Source organism: Macaca mulatta, chromosome 9 (genome assembly GCF_049350105.2).
Source record: "Macaca mulatta isolate MMU2019108-1 chromosome 9, T2T-MMU8v2.0, whole genome shotgun sequence".
Lineage (NCBI taxonomy): Eukaryota > Metazoa > Chordata > Mammalia > Primates > Cercopithecidae > Macaca > Macaca mulatta.
The window spans coordinates 74,581,619-74,607,256 of NC_133414.1; the positions used below are offsets into that span (position 1 = coordinate 74,581,619).

Consider the following 25,638-nt stretch of genomic DNA (forward strand, 5'->3'; position numbering starts at 1 on the left):
TCTAATTTTTTTGTGTTGGACCAACAGTGCAAAAGCAACTTTTTTCCTCCACAGGGTAGTGACCTGCTTAACAGGAGTTGCGAGCACACATGTTCAGACACCTGGAGAGCTTAACGGGCCAGTTTCACACGGGTGCTAGGTCAAGAATTCATTTCTAGACTTACTGCTCCAATAACCAAATTCAAGCAACACTCAGAACTTTCTCTGAACGCTATACTTGTGAATATTCACTTTTGGCAGGGGGTCTAAACTTTAGGCTCTAAAGAAAACATACAATTAATCATTCACAACAGAGCAAAACGTTCACACTTTTTAAAAAGAAGACGATGTTTCAAACACACAATCCCAGATTGGGTGTTTTTTGGTATTAATCTTTATAAAAAGGAAGTTTGCGACCCTGGTGCGAGGCTCGGAGGGTGTTTCTACAGACGGTGCGAGTGAGGCAGCTGGATATTTGTGCGGGATCTCTTTGCAAATGAAGATCAAAGTCCAAAAGAAAAAAACAATTTCACTTTATTTTAAAGACAATGATTGGCATACAGAAGGTATGCACTCGCATAAAATAAACTTTCATGAAAAGCATTAAAATCCATTATAAATTAATTTATTAAATAGGTATTTGGTATATGTGATGGTTTTATTAGATATTACTCTTATTTATTGCCAACCCCTCCCCCAAAGTCAAAACAAATCAGAAAATCCCGTAACTCCAATTTACACTAAATAATTTATTTTCCCAAAATGTGTATGTGTTCTGAGGCGTGACACATGATACAGTTCCATTGGTCATTCTCTATCAATCATAATATGACAGGACACAAGAGGCTAAAAATGGCTCATCATAATTTATTTTATGTTAAAATGTACAGCTTTTTTTTGTTTGTTTTTTCTTTTTTTGAAGTGACTGACTAAAAAGAGAACAGATAAATACAAGAGTGTCGCTGGCTCCTATTTTATACAAGGATTACGCCTCTCCTGCTTGGCCCTTACTGTCACCCTGTACAGGTACAAAGGCTACAAAAAAGGAAGCAATATAAACAGACACAAATAACTTTTTTGCTTTTTTACATGCGATTTGTAAGCTTAGTTTGAGCTATTCACAAGCTACTTTTCTATTTTTCCTTAAAAAATAACTCCAATATTTTATAAAGATAGAAAAATCTACAGATGGAATGAAAATGTAAAGTTAGAGGCATTTCCATAAAATAGCAACTTTACACCAAATTCACTATTTTTTTTTAAATCCTGCCAAGTATTTGGACATATATGAAATGTTTCAAAACCTGACAGATAAACACTGAGATATGCTTCATTCAATAAACAGAAGTCTGCATTTATAAAACAGAAAGCTGCCTTTTTTCCCCAAAGAAATCTGTCACCAAAATGGAAAAGGGTCTCAACTTTACACCAAACATTTAGCAATAAAACCCTTTTGACTAACCAAATGGGAATAGCTTTTATAGCTCTTTACAGTTTTATAATTAACAAAAATATAGTTTTTTTTAAAACCCTCAAATTAGGGCACCCTAATCAAGGCAAAAAACTTAAGAAATGGCTTACTGTTAGCACAACACTTGTACAGTACTACAAAATGCACTGTCACTAACAAAGACATTAGCGGCATGCTGAAGTGTCACCTTAAACAAAATATACAATAACTGAAATGCTAAAGGCATTTACATGGAGTGGACAGGGAAGGAAAAAAAAAGCTCTAGGTTCAGTATTAAAACAGATAATTTGGGGGGGCTTGATATCCACATTGTTTAACAGAAGCAGGCACAACAAGTGGCTGCCTCCATATTGTAGTCCAAAGAGAGGCCTTCCTTTGCAGAGAATTTTATATAAAAGTAACAGAAATGAAGGTACCAAAAAAAAAAAGGAAAAGGAAAAAAAGAAAAACAACTTGTATAAGGCTTTCTGCTGCATACAGCTTTTTTTTTTTTTTTTAAATAAATGGTGCCAACAAATGTTTTTGCATTCACACCAATTGCTGGTTTTGAAATCGTACTCTTCAAAGGTATTTGTGCAGATCGATCCAATAGTGATACCCCGTAGGTGTTGTGGACTGCCCACGTTGTCTACCTTCTCATGTAGGAGCCATTGAGAGACTGTTTGGACATGCCTGTGTTCATGTAGCCGTGATGTCCAGGGGCCGTGTACATCATGTTACCGTGGGGGGGGGTCTGCATTGGCTGCTGGGCATATGGCTGGGTGCCCATCATGCCCATCTGCATCTGCATAGGGTATTGGGGCGTTTGATTCATATAGCCATGATTGCTGTGGTAGCCACTGTTCATCATTGGCTGGGACATGCTGTACCCATTCATGGCATTGAGAGTGTTCATGTTCATGTTCACAGAGTTGACATTGTAGGCTGGGGCTGGCATCAGGTTCACACTCATGTTCATGCCTCTTTGCATCGTTAAAGTCCGTGCAGGACCCTGCATGGCTACAGTCTGGGAGCGCCCATAGATTTGTGACTGATGGGTGGCAGCGGCTGGTGACAGAGACGCTGACTTGGTTCTCATGGAGACGTGGCCCTTGCTGGCAATCTGGGTTTGCAGTCTTTGGCTGTGAGAGATGCCAATATTTGATGCAGCCATGTTTCGTTGCAAAAGAGGCGGCGGCAGATTCATTGGAGGAGGAGTCAGGTTGGGGGGTGGGGTCATGGTAGCTTGTGCTTGGGGTCCCCCAGGGACGGAGTGTGGAGACTGAGAAAGCTGAACAAGCCCTGTGTTACTTAATGGTGTGGACAAAGAGGCACTGTTTGCATAGGAAGTCACAGCAGCGGAATGGCTGTAAGGCAATGAATGATCAATAAGTGTATTAGTTAACTGCTGCAGTTTGGCAAGGCTGAAGGTGGCTGACGGCTGTGGGTAATGCCCAGCCCCAAAATCACTCTGACCCATTCGCTCGTATAAGCCAATGTTGGCGTTGCCCGTCTCGGGGATTTCAGCCAGCTGCATGGGTGGGGTGAAGTTAGCAGCCATGCTGCACTGAGCCAGCTGCTGGCTGCTGCTCGGAGGCCTCTCCACCACACAGCCTTGAGGAGACTTGACACTGCAGGTCGGAGGGGAGCTGATGCTGGTTTGCTGCAGCATGCTGCAGCTCCCGCTGATGTTGGACATCTGCTGGGTGACAGCACAGCTGCTCTGTGTCAGACTGCTGGAGGTGAGGTTGCTATAGGAGCAGCTGTTCTGTGAAGAGCCATTTCCACAGATGCTGCCTCCCATAGTAGAATCGTAGCTGCTTGGGTTTTCGTAGTTCTCAGTTGTGCTCTCGATACTGCCCAGGTCACTAAATCCACTGTCTACGACTTGCTGTGAATGATCTGAAACTGATGGGACATCCATCATGGGACTGGTTTCCATGTTCTGCAGAGATGGCACTGAGATGGCACTTTGATCTGGGCTGATTTGGGCATAGCTGTTTTCCAAAGCAGGGACACTTGGGCTATTGACAGAACGTACGGACTGGCCAGGATGGGAGTGGACGGATGAAACCGGGCTACTGTGGTCTGACTGTTGGCAATCGTCCAGAGTGGTGGCAATCTGTGGACTTTGGTCTGCACGGGTGTAGTTCTGTAGGCTTCTACAGGCCTCTTGAGTCTCGGCACAATCCTGAAAGGTGTCGTCCTGTTCACTGCTCTCCTGGGTCAAAGACTGAACTGCCTGGACGGTCTCAGAGTCGATTTCCATGGTTGCTGGGTTTCCCTCTTTGAACTCTGTATCGACTTCTTTGCTGTTCTTTTGGTCCTGCTTCTGTGCCTGTTCTCCTGGGGGTGGCTCCTCGTCAGATTCGGGTACGGCTTCAGGGTCCCCAGCAAGCTCCTTGGGCTCACTGTTACAAGAGGCTGTCAGGTCGACGCCACAGTCCATTAAGACCTCTGGGTTCGAGTGACTAGGCTGCACATTAAGGTCTAAAAAAGCCTCCTGGTTTTCCAGTACTTCTTTAAAGCTTTCTCTGGGCAGCTCTTCCTTCTCCACTTCGGCAGACTCCATGTGGCTGTCATCCTCGTCATCGGCATCATGGTCCTCGTTGTGAGATGGCTCTTCGTCCTCTTCCTCCTCCTCTTCATGATCATCCAAACGTGCAGAGTCTTCTTTTTCCGGGGAGATTTCTGGTTCCTCTTTTTCTTGGCTTTTAGCACCATCTGGATCTTTTTCTACATTTCCTCCTTCTTCTTCTTCTTCTTCTTCTTCCCCTTCCTCTTCTTCCTCTTCTTCCTCCTCCTCCTCCTCTTCCTCAGGTTTGATGAGATCATCTTCTGGTTTTTCACCTGGTGATGTATTTGGACTTACAGGGGCACATGTTTCTTGCCTTCTGTTTTCCTCTTGAGGCAGCAGGGCTTCCCCAGCTTCCTTGGCCTCCTCCTCAATGCTGATGGGAGTGGGGCTGGTTTTTCCTTCTGAAGTTTCCTTCTGTTCTTCCACTGTTACCTGCTCATCAGGCTCCAGGGGTGTTTCTGGTGGGGTGTACAAATTCAGTTTAAATCCGGTCTTCCTCTCTTTGTTTTGCCTCCACTTAGACAGACCACGCTTTGTTCCTTTTGGCCACGCTTGTTTGCACTTTAGAGGTTCGGGATTGTCTTTACTGCCTTCTTTCAAGTTACTCGAATCATCATTCATATTGTCTTAGTGAAGAGACAAAAAGGGGAAGGAAGAAAAACAGTCTTAGAAAGCATAACCATGGGCAACTTGAATTCATTCCTCTAAATTAATGAGCAAACACTGCTTTCAATTTGGCATGTTAAGAGTTGATGGTAAAGACATAATCAAGGCTAATGTGTAATAATATTGTGGTATAAACCAAGTAAATAACCTAGGCCTGGGAAAGTAACATATTGGGAACACATGGATATAGGCAATGCTAATGTGCTTATTTGAGTTTAATGAACAAGACATTCTCTGATGCAAAAACCTAGAGTTCCACAGTGTAAAAAAAAAATCAATTTGAACATTTACAAATTAGGACATACAGGGGAAAGGAATTAATGCTAGCTTATATACAAATCATTACTGTCCTCGAAAAATGACTAGAAGCCTTAACTCTCATATCTACCTAGAGAAAGTAAACCTCTGTGGACATTTATAGGATGTAAATGTTCTTGGATGACATGATTTATTTACTTTGATTTGAATGTGCTCTCTGGCATAAAAATAAGCTGTATACCTCTGAAACAAATCATAAATAACTAAATACCCAAAACAAATGCACTTGTCATCATCATTTTTAGGATCATCATTTTTGCATGATACAAACTACAATGTAATTACTAGCAAATTCCTGAACATTTAAAATACAGGTATTCTTTTTATCACTAATTCTGTCCACATTGAATTCTGGATCAGCATGTTGCTGATGTAAGGTTTGAACATTAAAGACAATCAGAAACAAACCATAATTGTGAAGTTCATTTCAGTTCAGGTGACCTTATTTTTACTGAACCTATATGCACATGTGAATATAGATGTAAACATGTACATATTTATATAAGCAGATGGATAACTACATACATATTAATAAATATATAAATAAATATATGTATAAAGCACCCAAGTATTCTTACGATCTTTAGATTACACTAATCTTCTAGAATCAGTGGTCAATTTAAAGGAAAAGCTTTATATAGAACAATAGTTTTATTAGAAACTCTGGAGAATAAAAATAAGATGTCACAATCATCATAAAACAGATATCCCTTCTGCCAGAAGAGAGTGAGTTCTAGTCCAACCGGTGAACAGCAGAGTAAGCACTGGCTGATTTAGGTAATAAAAGGATTATAGAAAAACTTACCTGCAAGTATTACTTTCAAACTGACCAGCTGAAAAGAACACATATATGATGCAGAATGGTTCCTTGAGAAGTGCCCAGTACCATGCCCGAGTTAAGAGTCATCTCAGGACATTTCTATTCACAATGGCAGGTAATAGCCATGCCAGTGCCCCCGGATTCCACATTCTTTTTATTTTTGAGACGGAGTCTTGCTCTGTCACCCAGGCTGGAGTGCAGTGGCATGATCTCGGTTCACTGCAACCTCTGTCTCCCAGGTTCAAGCGATTCCCCTGCCTCAGCCTCCCAAGTAGCTGGGACTACAGGCATGCATCACCACGCCTGGCTAATTTTTTTGTCCTTTTAGTAGAGATGGGGTTTCACCATGTTGGCCAGGCTGGTCTTGAACTCCTGACTTTAGGTGATTTGCCTGCCTCAGCCACCCAAAGTGCTGGGATTACAGGCATGAGCCACCATGCCTGGCTGGATTCCGTATTCTTATTCTACATGCTACTGGACCTACCAGCTTTTGTTGGAACAACTTCCAAAATCAGAAGATGAGTTTTCTGACAATTATTCTTAAGAAAGAAGGACATCCTGAAAGGAGTCAGGCATAATACGAGAAGACAGCCAAGAAGGGGAAACAAAGCTCATTCTCACACACAAAATGATTGCTCATCGCAGTTTGTTGTGGTTTGTATGTTGATTTGTTTAAAGAAAAAAAAAAAAAAAACCCCAAAGAATAAGGCTTGGTTTCTCTATACCCAGAGTAAGAAGTCATTCCTTCAGCAAAAATATGTATGCAGGAATAGCATTTCTGTGAACTAAGAACGTCAAGAAGATGCTTGTTCTTAAAACTGTGGCTTTTCAAAAGCTAGAGTGATCCTGTGGTTCCCAGGAAAATGAGATTGCCTGTTCCCCAGATTAGAGTAAGTTCTGAACAGAGTCATCTCGGCCAGAGAATAGAGACAGTATGCCATAAACCCTCATGAGTCAGCTGGGAGCACACGTTCTCAACCTGACAGCAAGGATAGGTGTTTTATTTTTTTATTTTTATTTTTATTTTTTTTTGAGACGGAGTCTTGCTCTGTCACCCAAGCTGGAGTGCAGTGGCTGGATCTCGGCTCACTGCAAGCTCCACCTCCCGGGTTCACGCCATTCTCCTGCCTCAGCCTCCCGAGTAGCTGGGACTACAGGCGTCCACCACCTCGCCCGGCTAGTTTTTTGTATTTTTTTAGTAGAGACGGGGTTTCACCATGTTAGCCAGGATGGTCTCGATCTCCTGACCTTGTGATCCGCCCGTCTCGGCCTCCCAAAGTGCTGGGATTACAGGCTTGAGCCACCGCGCCCGGCAGGATAGGTGTTTTAAATACAGCAGGAAAGACGATTCACTGGTGTTCAGTATATTTTTTAGAGGATGGGGTACAGGTGTCCCTGTCAACTTAAAAAGGAAGGTTGTCCCTGTCAACTTATATCAGTTTACTGATTTCTATATTATACAATATTATCAAAGCTAATCTTGATGTGTGGGTAAATTTAGATGATTTTTTTTTTTTTTTTTTTTTTTTTTGAGAAAGGGTCTCATTTTGTCACTCAGGCTGGAGTGCAATGGCATGATCATGGCTCATCCTGAGCTCACGTGATCCTCCCATCTCAGCCTCCCAAGTAGCTGGGACTATAGGCACACATCACCACTCCTGACTACTTTTTGTATCTTTTGTAGAGATGGGGTTTTGTCATGTTGCTCAGGCTGGTCTCAAACTCCTGGGCTCAAGTGATCCACCTGCCTCAGCCTCCAAAAGTGCTGAGACTACAGGTGCACACCACTACACCTGATTAATTTTTCTATTTCTTGTAGAGATGGGGCTTTGCCATGTTGCCTAGGTTAGTCTCAAACTCCTGGGCTCAGGTGATCCACCTGCCTCAGCCTCCCAAAGTGCTGGGATTACAGGTGTGAGCCATCATGCTCAGCTTAGTTTAGATGAATCTTTATAGTAGTATATACTAAGACACCGCTGATTATAAGATGTACTATTGATTCACTAATATTTGTTTTCCAGGAAAAAAAACGATTCCATTCAATGCTCACATTGATAATAATATATACCTTGATTTCAGAAATACTAAATGTGGGAAAAAAAGTACATATTAGAATCAAAGAAATGTAATGTGTTTCTTACCAACAGACTTAAAAGTTTTGGGGGATAAGCCAATTTCTGGTAAGTAAGATGAACCCACCTAGAAGAATGTTCTGGCCTTAGAAGTTGTTTAACATAAAATCCAATTCCAGGAAGAAGGGACAGAAGCTTGTAAGGATGGGAAAGGGCAGATGGGCACTTGCTCCAGGTGCATCAGCACCACTTCCCAGGTACCTCTGGGCATCACGCCAGAGGCCTGCTCTTTGGCACCCAGTCAGATACAGACATTCTCAAGGGTAAGGTTTTTATCATTCCTCTACTTACTTCTACAAGGGTCAGCATTCTTAAAGCAATGATTGTCTTTTCCTTCCTCTTCCTCTGTTTGTCTTTTCTTCCCAGGCTGATGTTGGAATGCTTTTCTCAAGACTGGCTTCCTGCCATCTTCCTCCACTTCAATCTCGCAGGTAGGCTCCAGCTGTGGCATTGGCCTCTCTTCATCTGAGTTGTCGAAGGGCTCATTCAGTACTTCTGTCGTCTCTGAAATGGTCTCTGTTGTTACACTGCTGTTGATCCTCCTGCGTTTACGACCCCTTTTCTTCTTTAGTACAAAAGGCCTCTGAAATTAATTCCAAACATAACACATAAGAGCTCATGAGAAATTAAACGGTTGAGTCGACATGCAGTGGACGTGTACTGAACACGTGTCTGAGAATCTTACACGTAGAGACTTCTGTAATGCCTTTGTACTTAACCTTCCATTTGATGTTTAACATCCCTCTCGGGCTCCAACTACACAGGCAAGTGTTTTCCAAATAAAACAGTTGTTTACTCAAGCAGATGCTTTGAGAGGGAACATCCTAGCAGCTTGACGGGAGATTTTAAAAACTAAGCTTTGCTTTTCTAGTATATATTTTCCAAGTGGTACTTGCTGGCTTCAGTACTCCTCACATCACAGACATTTAAGGTCATCACAGACTCTAATGTCTTTATAAATGGTGCCGTAATTAACTAGCCACAGGGTTAACACATTTAATACTTGATAACTCTTGAAGGAGCACCCACTATATGGACAGCACTGGGAAATATGATACAAGACCAACCTACTTGTTCTTATTCCACAGGACTTCAGGAACTATGAAAATGAAAGGAAAGGTACTTGAAGAAAGGATTACTGTTTATAATGTTAACAGAGTCAAGTACTGGTGGCTGCTGAGATGTAAGCAACTGATAACCTGGCAAAATATTTTAATAGAAGGCATCTAAAAACGTTAAAGACCTGCCAGATGTCTTATTTGTATGACATAAAAATATTTTTTCTTTTATTTTTCTTTTTTGTAGAGACAGGGTTTTGCCATGTCGCCTAGGCTGGTCTTGAACTCCTGAGCTCAAGTGGTCCACCCGCCTTGGCCTCCCAAAGGGCTGGGATTATAGGCGTGAGCCACCGCACCTGGCCTAAAAATATTTTTTCTGTTTGCACTAAACGTTGGCATAAATGACTCTCCATAATTGTAATTATAAAATATTTTCCCCCGAGCAAAAAAGTTTTTAATGACACAAAATTCAAAGAGGAATAGCAGGTAGATTTGCTGCTAAGATGTAATTGTTGCCCCCCAGATTATTGAAAATACACTGCAAAGAAGGGTTCAATATGCTTGGTTAAAAGCTAACCTCCAGGTAAACTGTACTCAAGAATTATTATTATTATTATTTTTAAAATATTTATTTATTTATTTATTTATTTTTTATTTTATTTTATTTTATTTTTTTTTTTGAGACGGAGTCTCGCTCTGTCGCCCAGGCTGGAGTGCAGTGGCCGGATCTCAGCTCACTGCAAGCTCCGCCTCCCGGGTTTACGCCATTCTCCTGCCTCAGCCTCCCGAGTAGCTGGGACTACAGGCACCCGCCACCGCGCCCGGTTAGTTTTTTGTATTTTTTAGTAGAGACGGGGTTTCATCGTGTTAGCCAGGATGGTCTCGATCTCCTGACCTCGTGATCCGCCCGTCTCGGCCTCCCAAAGTGCTGGGATTACAGGCTTGAGCCACCGCGCCCGGCCTATTTATTTTTTATAGAGAGTCTTGCTTTGTTGCCCAGGCTGGTCTTGAACTCCTGAGCTCAAGTGATCCTCCTGCCTCAGCTTCCCAAAGCATGGAGATTATAGGCGTGAGCCACTGTGTCTGGCCTCCAAGTATTCTTGTGTCTTACTTTTGTAATGCTCTGAATGCTCACTGAAGCACACACACAGCCGGTTAATCATATTCCGTAATTTAACATTTACGGTTATTATTCCCCCAGTCTGCCTGTCCTCTTTAATCCACGAGGGAATTTTCCCTAATATGAAGGAAGCAAAGGTAGAGAACTCGTTTTCTTCAGGTTGAGTCCAGTTCAGATCATGCCTTGGATGATTCTTGTTTTTGATAGTTTTATAACAAGTTTCTTTTATTATATATAGAACACATGAATACACACTCCTCCTAAGAAATGGAAACATTATTCTTAAGCCTGACGTCTACTTTGTGGGATGTTCCTTTCTACCACCTCCCCATGGAGACCCTTCCAGAAGACTGCCAAGCCTAGAAGAGCGCTGAGCTGGGAGTTAGAACAGCAAGTTCCCTAACAGATGCCATATCGGATGGCCTTGGGCAGAGCCTTAAGCTTGTATTGTGATATCTCTATCAGTCTTGGCTGAACTAACAATATTGGCTCTCCTCTATGTCCCAGATAGATACGGAAGACAAAGATATCAGATCTGGGTGAGCAGTTACCTAAAAACAATGTCAATTCTTTACTTTCTGTACCATTGAAGATGATATGGTCTATCTAGAGACACCACTGGACTACTAAGATCTGAGGAGATTCAGTAATGCTTTCTAACAATTCTGTGCCAAGAACAAGAGAAAGAAACAGCATAAAGAGCACTGGGCTTGGAGTCTTTTGGTTTTGTTTTGTTTTGAGACAGAGTTTCGCTCTTGTTGCCCAGGCTGGAGTGCAATGGTGCCATCTCGGCTTACTGCAACCTCTGCCTCCCTGGGTTCTCCTGCCTCAGCCTCCTGAGTAGCTGGAATTACAGATGCGTGCTACCATGCCTGGCTAACTTTTTGTATTTTTAGCAGAGACGGGGTTTCACCACATTAGCCAGGCTGGTCTTGATCTTCTGACCTCAGGTGATCCGCCCGCCTTGCCCTCCCAAAGTGCTAGGATTACAGGCGTGAGCCACTGCGCCCGGCCCAGGCTTGGAGTCTTGAGCACGCATTTGGTTCTGTTTCCATCTCTAATGAGTCATATGACCTTAGAGAAGTCTCCTGGCCTCTAGGTCTTGGAGGGTGGTTTAAGTGCTCTCTGGGGCCCCTTTCTGTTCCCATAAACCTCAGTTACTCTACTCCTGCAGACCAGCAGGTGGCAGTGACTACTAGACTACAAGGCTGGCCTGTCCCTGGTTTCCTGTCACAGTGCTAACAAACCTCAAAAAGTAAACATAATCATGACTGTGAGATAAACGATTATGACATATGATCAGCAGGACTGGGTACACACACATAAACTACGACTAAAGAACAGAGAGTGAAATACTAATAGAGAGAATGTCTGCAATGACAAATAAGATTTGATGGAAGGTGACTCAGATAGAAAATCTAAACAGACACCGACCTTTCTCTTTATGGCAACTGACTGTGGTTTCGTCAATCTCGGGGGAGAGCTTTGAATATTTTCTTCTTCTTCTTCTTCTTCCTCTTCTTCTTCCTCTTCTTCCTCCTCTTCGTCCTCTTCCTCCTCCTCCTCTTCCTCCTCGTCCTCCTCCTCCTCGTCCTCCTCCTCCTCCTCTTCTTCTTCACTGCTCTCTTTAGAGAGCTCCAGCAGCTGCCCTCGCTCCCCTGTGACTGGCCGGCTCTCCGGGGAATGCAAATATTTATTTTTCGATTGTACTTTTGCAGGTGATTGCCTACTGTTAGCTCTAGTTGACAGGACTTCTTGTTCCTCCTTCTCCCAGCAGCTAGCTTGTTCCATTAGCCGCTCAGCCTAAGTGGGGAGGGTAAAAATGGTGGCCAGTGAGAGGGCAGTTACACAGCCAGAGCCTCTGAGGATCAATGGCAAAGTGTCTCTAAGTCGGTTCTGATCAGGACAGCCAGCCGGCCAAGCACATTCCAGCTGCATCATCTCAGGAACCTTTTGCATCAGTTAGGATAACAAATCAAAGAAGATTGGGTTTCATGGGATATTTAGCAGTATTAATGATGCAGCGAATTGATTTGAGTCCTTTATCACTACATTACATGCTCACTGGCATGGAGCACTTTAACCAAGTTCATAAACACAAAGAATCGATTGACACTGCAGCCTTGGAGCTCAGCACCGAATTTGATCTGATTACATGCTCTCAGTAGTGAAAAATGCTGCTTTGTAATCAATGATAAATGTTTCATTTTTCATACTCAATTCAATAAAATTATCATGTCTTACCATGAAACCTCAGTTAGGATAAATTAGTGCCATATCATTTCACATGCTATCTCTACATAACCAAGCTTTTGACAACGATCTTAATGACTTTCTTAGCTTAAGAATGCTACAAGATTGAGGTTACACAACTTAGGATGATAAAGACAATCATTACCTCTTTCTCAGCTTCTCGCTCTTCTTCAGACACTGCAGCATTAGAAATTAAAATTGGGGTCCACCTCAGACTGTCTGGATCAAGTTCATTGGCTCTGGAACAGGTTTTCAGCTTTTCCATGTGGCTCAGTATCAACTTTTCCCGTCTAATGATGACAAATCTGTAATGTGATAAGGCAGAACAAGATGTAATCACAAGCTGAAATTTCACTTCAGCTTCACATACGGACATATGCTAGCACTAACGTTATCTGGGTTAGGAAAAATCAGAAAGCACCTCAACGAGAGGGTATAGAACACTGGAATCCAACCGGCAAAAAAGTGTCATTTCATGTATTATTTTTAGGAGAAAAGGTTTGTTAATACTGTTAGGGAACCTCGATCTCTAACTGGAATGAATGCACGTATCTCCAGGGACCCTTTCTGGTGTGGGATGCCTGAGCCACGGAGCTGCCCAGGACTCACCTGCCATCTCTCTTGTCGATCATGTGGAGGTGCTGCAGAGTGGTGGCAATGTCATGTGGGCACATGCCCGTCGCTCTGCTAATTGCTTTGATGCTGATGTGCCTCTCATGGTGGTGGTAGAGATACTCTAAGATGACGCTCTTCCAATATGCCAGGTAGGAGAGACGGCCCAGATCGGAGAGAGGCTTTTCAGGAGACCCTGCTTGGCCTTCTCTTCTAGAAAGCAAATAGCCTAGGGCAGAAAAAATAAAGGGGCATTCCTCACTTTGGCATTCCCAGAGCTTAGAACAGGAGCCACCAGAAGTAATATGAGTAGCAACAAGGTAAAAACATCACACCAGAGAAGTGCATTCACTTTAAGAATGTAGCCTCTTCCCAGTTATAGTGATTTGATCTCTGTGAAGTTTATGCTCCTGAACCTTTGACAGTGGCACTCTAAGTCAATTTACGCAGCTAGCAGCAGCATTCCAAACACATATTGTGGCATATTTCACAAAGACTAAAAGCGATGGCTGAAGACATTACTCCTGGTGAGTCTCAACATCTAAGTCTCTTACAGCTTTAGATTCTTCCAAAAACGAAATGTCAGGCACTTACTCAGAAATCCTGTCAAGGGACCACCCCAAACATTAATGGGCAAGTTGTTTTCCACAGGAAGGACCTAATGACCCTTTGACAGCTGGGTCTTAATAAAAAGAGAACGATCTCTGTTGACTCAAGAGTCTATATTGCTTGTTACATTTAACTAGCAGGTTGATCTGAAGCTTTGTTTTAGGACTAATAAAAGAATGTCTTTCAAGTCAACTGCTGCGACTCACATCAGCTCCACTAGCTCGATTTTCACCTCTTTCATAGAAATTAATTTACAATCCAATCCCAGAACATTGCTCCTACAAATTAAGACAAAACAAAACAAACTCCTTAAAACAACCTATTGCATGTATGCTCAGAAAATCCCCCAGCATCTTAAGCTTTTGAACGCATTTTACAGCATTACTGTGAAGGTTCCTTGGCAAAGGAACTTTAAAAATGAAAAAAAAAAAAAAAGAAAGAAAAAAAAAGAAAAAGAAAAAAAAGAAACCAGCCCTTTAAATCCACTTGAAGGTAATGAATGAAAGCTGGCAGCTGTCTCGGTAATTAAGAGCCACTTATGGAGTAGAAAAGAAATGCTATAAACTAATGATGTCTACCTTGCTCTAATTATCTATTTCAACAGCCTCACCTTCATGAACTTCTAAGTTTAAACAAACATCAACCACATACAGTAGGTGGCAGCAATGACAAAATCATACTGCTCCGTAAACCACCCAAATCTTCAGCATTTTTCTTCTTTATCTACATTTCCAAAATGGCTGCATTCTCAAGAATTTTCTCAATTTTAGGGTTATTTTTTGTTAAAGAAGAAATCAATGCCTCTGATGCATTTTCCTGCCTCTCAAAATCACTGCAAATACAGTAATGCAGATATATAAAACAAGCATCCAGCCTGAACCCTCGAAGGATATAATCACAGCATTTTGCATTTTGATGGCTTTAATCTGAATGCCATTATAAAGAATGGGCGTAAATTTAACTTCAGGTTTTGCTAAGGTCTTTTGACTTACTTGTCTCTTTAACCCATGTTTAAGTGCAAAGTATTTGACTGAATGCGAACAAGCACCACAACATTTTACAGTGAAACCACTGTCTACATGTAATTTGGCAGCAGGCTGGGGCTTTCAATAGCAGTGTGTCAGGAATGCTAACACAGTGATGGCCACTGTGCCGAAGCCAGACCACACTGTGTCCTGTCAACACGGAGAAGAGCTGTCTCTGTGTCGCCAGAGTACGAAGGGGGCCCACACCTCAGAATACAGATGATTGGCACATCCGTCACCTGCCTCCAAAGTGCTTGGTACATGCTGAGAAGTGTACTCAGGTGGCCGGGGGTTGGGGGGGGGGTCCCAGCTTTGTACTCCTGGGGGGTGAGAACCATAGAGCCGTGGATATGGAACTATCCCCTTTTGTCCATGAGATCCCACAATTAAAAGTCCCCTGCAGTGAGTGTGAAAGTCCCCAGGTCCTCTACTGGTTCTTATTTGAATCCAGCAGTCAAGGACAGAAGGCCCCACTCCTCTCAATCTTGCAGAAAGAATTCTGTACAACCAAAGTGTTCATACCAAAGTGGTATGTGCCCCCCCATACCTTATGTCCCCCACTACGATGGGCCAGCTTACCCAGGAGCACATGTGTTCCTTTGTTCTGTCTCCCCGCTACAGCCCCTAATCTGGAAGGCAGCAGCAGCCAGCATCAGGAAAAGCCACGCTTTCCGCAGCTGTTCGTGCTTTCACACCCTGAAGTGGCGCAGACACACCCTGTCAGGGCCTGAGCCTAAATGGGTTAGGCCACTCAAACTAGCAGGCAACTTGGGGTCCATGGGGAGCATTTAGGCATAAACCTTTTTGCACCTGCTACTCCTACCATGTTAAGTGGCTGTCTCCTGGGACACTCCCTTGGACACAGACTTCAGGCTATGAGTGATAGTCACGGAAGAGTCCTGGGGAGGTGGCAACAGGGTGATGAGCCCTGATGGGCGTGGGTACACTGACAGCCCAGTGGTCTTTTTCAGCAAACACCCTTGCACGGTGCTTGCAAAGGCCAGGAGAAAGCAGGGAGTGGCCAACACCTGCCAGGAGGCCATGCTTCCCTGGGTGCTGGAAAGAAGACAACTGCAAACCCAAGCTCCAGCCACAGCACAGCAGGCGGGTGTGCAGGGATGACGTGCACCAACACTGCAGACTGCCCAAGGCGACTACCCGAAGGGACCACTGCATGGTTTGCAGTGGGTTTTTCCCTCTCCTCTCTGACTCATGAGACCCTCAAGGAACTAACAATAGCAGCAACCGGCACTTACGCCAGGAGCCATTTGGAAGTCCACAAAGTCTCCTCATGTAAGAGAAAATAGAATCCATCAAAACGATCAAAATGAACAAAGATACATTTCTGATTCCTTACTAGTTAAGTGAACTCACTTGTAATATGTTAAACTGCAGAGCTTAGAAGAAAAGTGTGTGTCATGTCCACTCCACTGGCGCGCTTGGCGGATGTAGGACAGAATTCCATTTGAACGTGCAGCAGCACTTCCTCTCAGAAGGCTGCAGCTGGTGGCACTTCACTACTCTGACCCTCATAACATGCGATGTTTTAAAAAAGGAATTTCTTGCCACCTTTTATTTCTTTGTACTTTTATTTTTTTGAGACAGAGGCTTGGTCTGTTGCCCAGGCTGGAGTGCAATGGTGCGATTTGGGCTCACAGCAACCTCCACTTCCCAGGTTCAAGCGATTCTCCTGCCTCAGCCACCAGGCCTGGCTAATTTTTGCATTTTTAATAGAGACAGGGTTTCACCGTGTTGGCTAGGCTGGTCTTGAACTGCTGACCTCAATCCCTCAAGTGGTGGGATTACAGGTGTGAGCCACTGTGCCTGGCCTCTATTTTCTCTAGGCTTTTCACAACATAATTACAATATAGCTTATTTAAAGAATAATTTTTGGTAAGAACATTTTACTTATTGAGTAATCATAGAGATGTGGTGGTTTAAGTTACAGCTCTTAAATTTAACTTACCAAAAGGATTCCAAATAATTGATCTAAGATGCAGGGAAATAAAAAGCACTTATCTTGGCCAGGTGCGGTGGCTCACGCCTGTAATCCCAGCACTTTGGGAGGCTGAGGTGGGCAGATCACCTGAGGTCAGGAGTTCGAGACCAGCCTGACCAACATGGAGAAACCCTGTCTCTACTAAAAACACAAAATTAGCCGGGCATGGTGGCGCATGCCTGTAATCCCAGCTACTCAGGAGGCTGAGGCAGGTGAATCACTTGAACCCGGGAGGCGGAGGTTGCAGTGAGCCGAGATCACGCCATTGCACTCCAGCCTGGGCAACAAGAGTGAAACTCCGTCTCAAAAAAAAAAAAAAGGCACTTATCTTGGAAGCTGGTGTATTATCCTGAAGCATCTGAAACAAGTACAATATACCCCTGACGAACAGATTCCCATGGTGCTTTAACACTTCTCCTTAACTCGGGATACTTTCAATCAGAAAACCTCAGCTCTCCCTGGAGAAACCTGGCTGTTTCAGATGGAAAACAAAGTGATGTTTGGAGGACAAATCCCAGTAGCTGCAGTATAATTAATCGCTGGTGAAATTATTCCCTTGAACTTGTCTGTGAGCCAGAGGTGCTGGTGAACAGCACCTACACTGTGAGTGGGAGCCTTGTAATTGAAAACGGGGTAGCCCATAAACCCCTCATCCACATCAACTATCTTGATCATAGCAAAAGCTGGCTTCCTCTTTTGCTTTACTGGAATTACTTATCCTGGGGAAAGTGACATCTGAGTTGCAGTATACAGGCCACATAATCAATTCAAAAGATTATCAAGATGTCTGCTTAAAGGGAAAGGAAGAACAGTGCAACTTCTGTCTATAAAAAGTAAGCATTTCTAAGCTGTACTGCATGGAACCCAAGTGTGCCTCACCTCTGTTAAGGCTGAACTACTTGTAGTAAGACAATCAAATCTCATGTTAACTAGCCCTGATTCCCTGGAGTTTGAAACAGTTAACTTTCCCCCAGGGGGAGAAAATCAAAGTGGTAGAGAGTTACCTCATGTAGACGGATCTATTAGGATAAGGAAGGAACTATCTAGACAAGGTCAAGATTTGTTTTTGCAGACCCAAATACCCAAATTAAATTTAATTCCCAGCATAATAACTGTAATGTTAACGTTCACTGAAAATGAAAATTCCTTCCCTTTAAACTAGTGGTATTCAAGGGTGTAAATGGACCATAGTAGAATCGTGTTCTCAGGGAAGGGCATGGATAGGGACAGGGATCTCCCCTGACAGGGGCAGACACCCTCACCCCTGCACACCTCCATCTTCCACTACCTGGGACCAAACCATATGAACCTCCTCAAACACCAAAGTGTAAACTTTGGCAACCTACTCACTCCCAACTTCCATCTGTCTGGATTATGTGAGTTTGGGGTCACCAGCTGCTTTTAGGGGATGATAATCTTTGAGGATTACACACTTTTCATCAGACACCTGTTTAGTTCAGCAAATCCTGCTGAAAGGTCTGTATCAGTCGACAGCACTGGGTTTGCAAGCCTGGGAACAGACACCAGGCCAGGGATTTATGGCAGCTTTTGAGCACAGGAAATCTGATGACTCTAACCAAGTTATCTCATGCTTGGAGATGGCAATTCACTGGTCTGTACGCTCATCTGTTCCTGGTTTCTGGTGCAGAGCAGCACTGTGACCAAGTGGATGAATGGCATGTTATCAGTTTAAATAATGATAAATGAACCTGACAGCCTATTTATATCTCCTCGTTTAAATTTTGTGGTGATTTTGCAATTAGTGCAGAGGAAGCTGAACCTTAGTCCTCACAGCATTTTAAGAGAACAGCCGTGCTCTAAATGACCTGTGACCTGCCTGATATCTTACTGCTTTCCACTTATTAAAAGATACAGGTGCCTTCTTGGCAAAGATGGAAATTTTGAATTTTTCAGATATTTTACATTTTAAGAGATTGGTGTTGAAACTGTGGAAGTTTAAGAACTCTCTCCTGGCCGGGCGCGGTGGCTCAAGCCTGTAATCCCAGCACTTTGGGAGGCCGAGACGGGCGGATCACGAGGTCAGGAGATCGAGACCATCCTGGCGAATATGGTGAAACCCCGTCTCTACTAAAAAACACAAAAAACTAGCCGGGCGAGGTGGCAGGCGCCTGTAGTCCCAGCTACTCGGGAGGCTGAGGCAGGAGAATGGCGTAAACCCGGGAGGCGGAGCTTGCAGTGAGCTGAGATCCGGCCACTGCACTCCAGCCTGGGCGACAGAGCCAGACTCCATCTCAAAAAAAAAAAAAAAAAAAAAAAGAACTCTCTCCTGTAAGTCCTATGGGCATGACGTCATTATATAAGAACTTGAATAAATGCTGCTTATCAAGATCTCAGTGTGGAGACCTGTGGCATCAACATCACCTGACAACTTGCTAGAACTTTAAATTCTCAGAACCTATCTCAGACCTGCTGAATCAGAATCTTTGGTGGGGAGAGGCAGAGCCCAGCATCTGTGCTTTCAGAAATCCCCCAAGTGATTCTGATGTACCCAAGTTTGAAAACCACTGCTAGAAACCTGCTCTGAAGCTGCTGGCTTTGATGAGGGTGTGGCCACTGAAGAGAGTATGTATGACTGAAGAGTCTCAAATAGGTGAGACCTCACTCAGCTCCTTGGATGGCAGATAACTGGAGAATGGACTCGCCAAAGCCCCACCAAACTGAAATTTGGCTAGAGGTCACTGAGTTGCCAAATCGCTTTGTGCAGACGTTCTATGCCTCTGCTTAACAGCACGGACTCCGGTTCAGTAGGTCTGGGGTGCGGCTTGAGATTCTGCACGTCTAACAACTTCCTGTGGCATGGACCACACTTGAATAGCAATGGTTTATACTTTAAATCGGTGGTTTTCAAACGCTTTGGTCTCAGGACTCAAAGAGCTTTTGCTTATAAGGGCTCTATCTATTGATTTTACTGAGAAATTTGATAAATATTAATTTAGTTAAAAGATAACAATAAACCTATTATGTAACATTTTTTAAATGAAAAAATACCCTACACTTTCTAAAATATAAATAAAATTTATAGTGAATAAGAGTGGCATTATTTCACGTTTTGCAAATTTCTTTAACTTCTGGCTTAAGAGAAGCCAGTCAGATTCTCTCTTTCTCCCTTTTTCTCTATTTTGTTCTTTCTTTTTCTTTTTCAAGAAGACAGGGTCTCCCCATGTTGCCCAGGCTGGTCTCAAACTCCCAGGCTCAAGCGATCCTCCCACCTCAGTCTCCCAAAGTGCTGGGATTACAGGCGTGAGCCACCACACCCGGCTTGCTAGATTTCATAGATTGCTTTGGTATTGAATCTGTTGTGATACCACAGGTCATGACATTCTGGAAAACTCTTCTGTATACTCATGAAAAAATGAAAGGAAAAAGGAAAAAGAGTATCCTAGTACTACTAGGAAAATAGTTATGACGTTGTAGACTCACTGAACCATACTTTGAGACCATGTACATTAAACAAAGATGAGAATTTTTTGAAGTTGGGCAACAGGGCACTGGTATTTAAAAACAATATGTCATATATTGCATACAACATGACAGATCGTGAAAGGCTCTATGGGTGGGTGAACAGCATGGGCTCTGGAGCCAGACTGCCCAGAATGGAATCTGGGGTCCACCATGTACCAGCTGTGTGACCTGGGGGATTTTATTTAACCTCTCTGTGCTTCAGATCTCTCATCCATATGATGTGAATAATAATTGTACCTAACTCTTACAGTTCTGGTAAGGATTGAGTTAATATGAAGCATGCAGAACAGTGCTTGACACATTACAGTAATCCTAATAAGTGTTAGCTATGATTATTATTCAACATATTGAATGAATCAACTCTCAAGGTGATCATTTGGGTAACTAAATATCCTTAAGGTAGGGGAAATAAATAAAATTTGGACAGAAGGAAAGCAACAGAGACAGACTGCTCTATAGAATCAGATTGAGAAAAGCTAACTTTCTTTTCCTACTTTTGTCTGAGGAACCTGAAAACCATTCCATGGACTCAGACAGAAGCTCTCCTCTCATCCCACCCTTCCTTCCTCTCCCCTCCCCCCAGCTAACCACCCAGATACAAATTGAATTAAAGAAAGAGGCCACGAAAAAAAATTCTGCCTCAGGAGTGGTCTTAAGAAATGGCAACAAAGTTCCCAGCAAACACAGTTCTGTGTCCCCAAATTCCCTTTGGCCCCTTAGTCCTTAACTTCAAGGACTATCCTTAGGAAATGGCAAGCCCATGCTACCACAGAAACAATGACTGGTAAGGGCTTCCGCAGAGCCCAGGGACAGTCCCGAGACAGATGAAAGACTCAAATATTTTACAAGACTCAAGTGTGTCTCTGGAAAAATGGCCTGACCCAGTGAAACCCTGAGCATGGAGACAGCGTGTCTTTGGGGAAGGAGGCTGGCTGCCCTGGGTCACATTCCAGCCTGTTACTCTAAGCCCCTCTCTTAGATCTCTCTTCTCTGGGATCCCACAAGCTCCTCAGCAGACCTCCAGCGCTAAGCTCTTCCCCAAGGGGCCACTGATTTTTCTTACTGAATGTCCCTACCCCTCCAAGTCCATTCCAGGGCGGAATGGTCTTCCTTCAACCTCCGCAGTGGAAGATGTATGGCAGGTGCATGACTCCTCCAATGCTGTGTGGTGTGCCCGTGTCTCTGAGCTGACCGACCATGCTGGGATTTACCAGATAGTTCCATGGTTCTGTGGGTAGGTGTGCACTCCCTTGCGGGGGTGGTCATTCTGCATGTCAGTCCCCAGGTAAAAGGTACAGGTGCTTAGAAAGAAAATGAACTCACAAGTAGGGCATCAGGCAGCAGGAAAGGGGACTTCCCTCCCTCTGCACCGCCCCTGTGTTGAGAAGCGTGCACCTCTGTGGATGTGCTCCTGAGCCGGAGGTGCCGGGGTAGCACGTGCCACATGGAAGCAGCCTGAGGGCCAGAGACAGCTGTGTGAGATGGCATTTATTCCTGATTCTCTTACCCAGTGAGAGAATTAATTACTCCTTTTTCTTTTATTTTTGGGACAGGGTCTCACTCTATCACCCAGGCTGGAGTGCAGTGGTATGATCCTGGCTCACTGCAGCCTCAACTTTCTGGGCTCAAGAGATCCTCCCACCTCAGCCTCCCAAGTAGCTGGGACAACAAGTGCACACCACCATGCTTGGCTAATGTTCGCATTTTTTGTAGAGACGGGGTTTCACCATGATGCCCAGGTTGGTCTCAAACTCTTCGGCTCAAGCAACTCTCTTGCCTCGGCCTCCCAAAGTGCTGGGATTACAGGTGTGAGCCACTGAGCCTGGCCTATTGCTCCTTCTTCTGTCTTCAAGTGTAGCCCAGTGGTTCTCGACCCTGCCTGCACGTCAGAATCACTTGGGGCTTTACGAAGCCACAGATGTCTAGGTTCCACCCAACCTCATGACTTGTCTGGTTTCAGATATATTATGGGTTCCATTAAGGAAAGGGCCTTGGGGACTATACTTGGGCCAGAATATTAAATGGGGTGCAGCACCACTTCTTCATTTTTGCCACCTCACAGGGCTGTGGTGGTAGCAGTGGTGCCTAATGAGAAATCCCAGCAGCAGGCAAATCTTAGAGAAATAGAGGCACTCCGAATTGAGGTGGGGGAGGATGGCCACTCCATAAAGAACTGTGTGATACCCTTCAAAGAGTTTCATTTCGTTAAACATTCAACTGAGGAGTATTTGTGAGTGTATGGTGTGCCACCACAACCGAGTTCCTGGTCTAGTGGATTAGAAGAATAAATTTTTTTTAATAAGATGACTACAAAATAGATTCATCCTTCAATTTCCTTGTTAGGAAAATGAGGTACCTGCCACACGATAAAATGATCATGGAATGAGAGATGTTATACTCTGTCAGTATCATTTATGCCCCAACTAAAATTGTTTGGAGAAGGCGAGAATTTTTAAAACTATGTTGACGTAAGAATAGCTTACCAAATTGTTGAAGTAACCAAATTGTTCACGAAGCCCATTGCCTATCACCAAGCTAAGTTAACGCTCTGATTTGTGACCGAGAGGCACTTTCAGTTAGGTGATGATAAAGCCCCGGTGCCATGGCCTTCGGCATGACAGAAATGAGAAAGGCACGCAGGGGAAGGCCTTCCTCTTTGACCTTTTAAATTTTCCACAGTTCAAACCACTTTTAAATTCTGGGATATTTTAGGAAGAATACATTTATTTTTAAAAATATAAAGATGAAGTAATTTGGCATTTTAAAATTATTTCCTCTCCTATAAGTAGGCAAAAGTCTACATTAGAGATTCATTAAAAAAAGAAATAGTTTTTGAAATAGAAAATAACACAATTGAAATAGAAGATAACTCACTTTTTCAGTTTTTACTAAAATAAAGCATTTTTAAATATCTGGCTCCCCCCAGGTTTGTTCCCCAACTTGGATAACATTTTCATGTCTAAGTTACAAAATTCTGGTAACAAGAACTTACCATTGAAAGGCTTTAAGATGGCAAACTTGATTGAACACATATACACTTCAAATAAAGCATCTGCGCCAAACAAATGACTGCATGCACTTAAAATGCTTTACCTTTAAGACCATTCTCCTGCTGTGAAAACACTGCAATTGAATATTTGCCTTAACTAAATCACTAAATGCAAAAACTGAGACATCTTTTGCCTACTTTTATAGGTCTGAGGATCTATTGAGGCAGCTGAGATAGTTCATTCTAGTATCTAGTCATCTGATCTGGTCCAGCCCCACAGACGGACAGTGGAGGGTAAGAGAGGGGTTGTATTTACATAATCATGGCAGTACCACTGATTTCAGAACCAGGTTTGGGAGACAGGATGGTTGGAATAGCAACTTGCCTTTCCATTTGCTGTCCTACAAGCCCCCTAAAATGCTGTGTGTATATGTGGAAGGGAGTGTGTGTGTGTGTGTACCAGCTGTAATTTTTAAAAATAGGACAAAGTTATGTTGTAATTCCAATTCTGGATGATGAGCTTTCACACAGCAAACAAAAATACACAGCAAGATTGAAGAAAGAAAAAATGAGAATACAAATCTCCTTAGAAATTTTCTTTGTTTTCAAACAAAGTACATTTCAAAAGGGAATCTGTCAGTTTTTGAGATGACTTTCTAAAATCAAAGTATAGCCTATCACCTAATCTGACTGATCAACTACTGTTGGAAATGTAAGACAGAGAAACTGTTGCTAGTTGTCCTCAGGTTATCTAGACAAACAATCCCACTCCACTGATCTACTTTTCTTTTCGCTTATTTTTTATTTATCTCCCAAATGCTTTGAAACATGATTTGAGGTAAAAAGCCTCTGGAGGTCAATGGCTGTGTCGCCCCAGGGTTATTGCTGAGGCCCCTCTGAAGCTGTGCAGCACACAGGAACCCTAGGCAGCGGACCTGAGGTGGGGGGGGCGGCGGGGGCGGGGTGCCAGACAAGTGGCTGGCTGGTTTGCCCAGGGACTTGGTGTCATGTAGGGACTTAGCTTTTTTTTTTTTTTTTTTTTTTGAGAGGGAGTTTCTCTCTTGTTGCCCAGGCTGGAGTACAATGGCGTGATCTCAGCTCACGCAACCTCTGTCTCCCAGGTTCAAGGGATTATCCTGCCTCAGCCTCCCAAGTAGCTGGGATTACAGGCATGTACCACCACGCCTGGCTAATTTTGTATTTTTAGTAGAGACGGGGTTGCTCCATGTTAGTCAGGTTGGTCTCGAACTCCTGACCTCAGGTGATCTGCCCGCCTCAGCCTCCCAAAGTGCTGAGATTACAGGCATGAGCCACTGCGCCCGGCCAGGGACTTAGCCTTTAATCTTAGGGAATCTTAAAGTCCAAATTGGCTACAGTAGATGTTAGCTGTTAGAAAAACAAAACACATATGCAATATCATCACCAGCAGTGTTAAAGATAGCAATGACTACCCCTTCGGTTATAGATGACACATTTCTCTGAGCCCCTGGAATGAGCTGCTGTTCTGTCCACTGTTTAGCTAAATTTGAGACTTAGCAACAATACATTAATATTAGCAGAGCTTCACCACAATATACTAATATTATCACCACGAGACTTTATATTATGTTAATCAAAGAATCTCCATTCCACTTTCAAAGGCTTGAAATGGTTTTGTGCTATGTCCAACAGTTGAGTGCCTACTAGGTACTAGGCACTTTTCCGGTTAGGTTGTATACAGACACTCTATTTTCCAAATTTAATGAGAAAAAAAGCTCTGGGAGTTTAATTTGTTAGCTGGTATGCAACTGCTGAACGCAAGAACCACGAACTACGTAAATAACAGGAACTCAAATAGACATGTTAACAGCTAAAGTTCATTTTTTTAAAAATCAATTCAATATGCTACATTGCAAGGAATCAATCACACTGCAATCATCATTTACAAATCAAAGTACAACACACATACTCATGGGGGTATATACAACTAGGTAGAAGTGTGTGATTATGGACAAGTAGATTGAAACTGTAAATTATGTAACTGTCTCTTGTAATTACCCTGCTTGAGAACTGAAACAAACTTCCTGTATAATTTTGCAGGAGAATGGAGACTGAGATACAGAATTGCTTTTTAGTTGGTTTTAACCCTTCCACAGCTATTTAATTATGTGTGATGAGGTCAAAGAAAGTTTATGCTTAATTTATGAAAAATTGGCAGGGAGGTATTTCAAAGTAAATCCTCTAAAAAGCTTCCGATTATTAATTAAATCTGGTGATTTCTCTTCCTCTTCAAGGAATATTTATATAAATTATTAGGTAAAATAAACAATGTTTAAAACAAATTCACGGGCATCATTCATTTTATTTCCTCTCTAAAAACATTCATTACGTTCTATAAGTTTTTAACTGGATGCAACTGAAAAGCTACAGGGATGAAAGGCTGTCTTCAGAGGCATCTTCTGCTTCGGTAGAGAAAAATCTTATTAATGTCCTTAACTTCACGGAGAAAAGCTCCAACGCTGGGCGAACCCCAGGGCAGGACTCTTAGTCTACGAAGAGAGAATCACC

General features: G+C 43.1%; 1 protein-coding gene across 12 annotated transcripts in view; it reads right to left on the reverse strand.

The window, feature by feature from the left end:
- Positions 1 to 494: 494 nt before the first annotated feature.
- The window catches only part of KAT6B (lysine acetyltransferase 6B), a 203,890-nt gene continuing 178,746 nt past the window's right edge, over positions 495 to 25,638 (reverse strand). For all 12 annotated transcript variants that reach the window (XM_077946539.1, XM_015147239.3, XM_077946542.1 and 9 more), the window contains 5 exons: positions 12,984 to 13,215; positions 12,520 to 12,679; positions 11,556 to 11,924; positions 8,235 to 8,526; positions 495 to 4,633 (listed from right to left, as the gene is read on the reverse strand). In XM_077946539.1, coding sequence (XP_077802665.1) covers positions 2,079 to 4,633; positions 8,235 to 8,526; positions 11,556 to 11,924; positions 12,520 to 12,679; positions 12,984 to 13,215 — 3,608 coding nt within the window. In that variant the 3' untranslated portion in view covers positions 495 to 2,078. The remainder of the gene's footprint in view (positions 4,634 to 8,234; positions 8,527 to 11,555; positions 11,925 to 12,519; positions 12,680 to 12,983; positions 13,216 to 25,638) is intronic.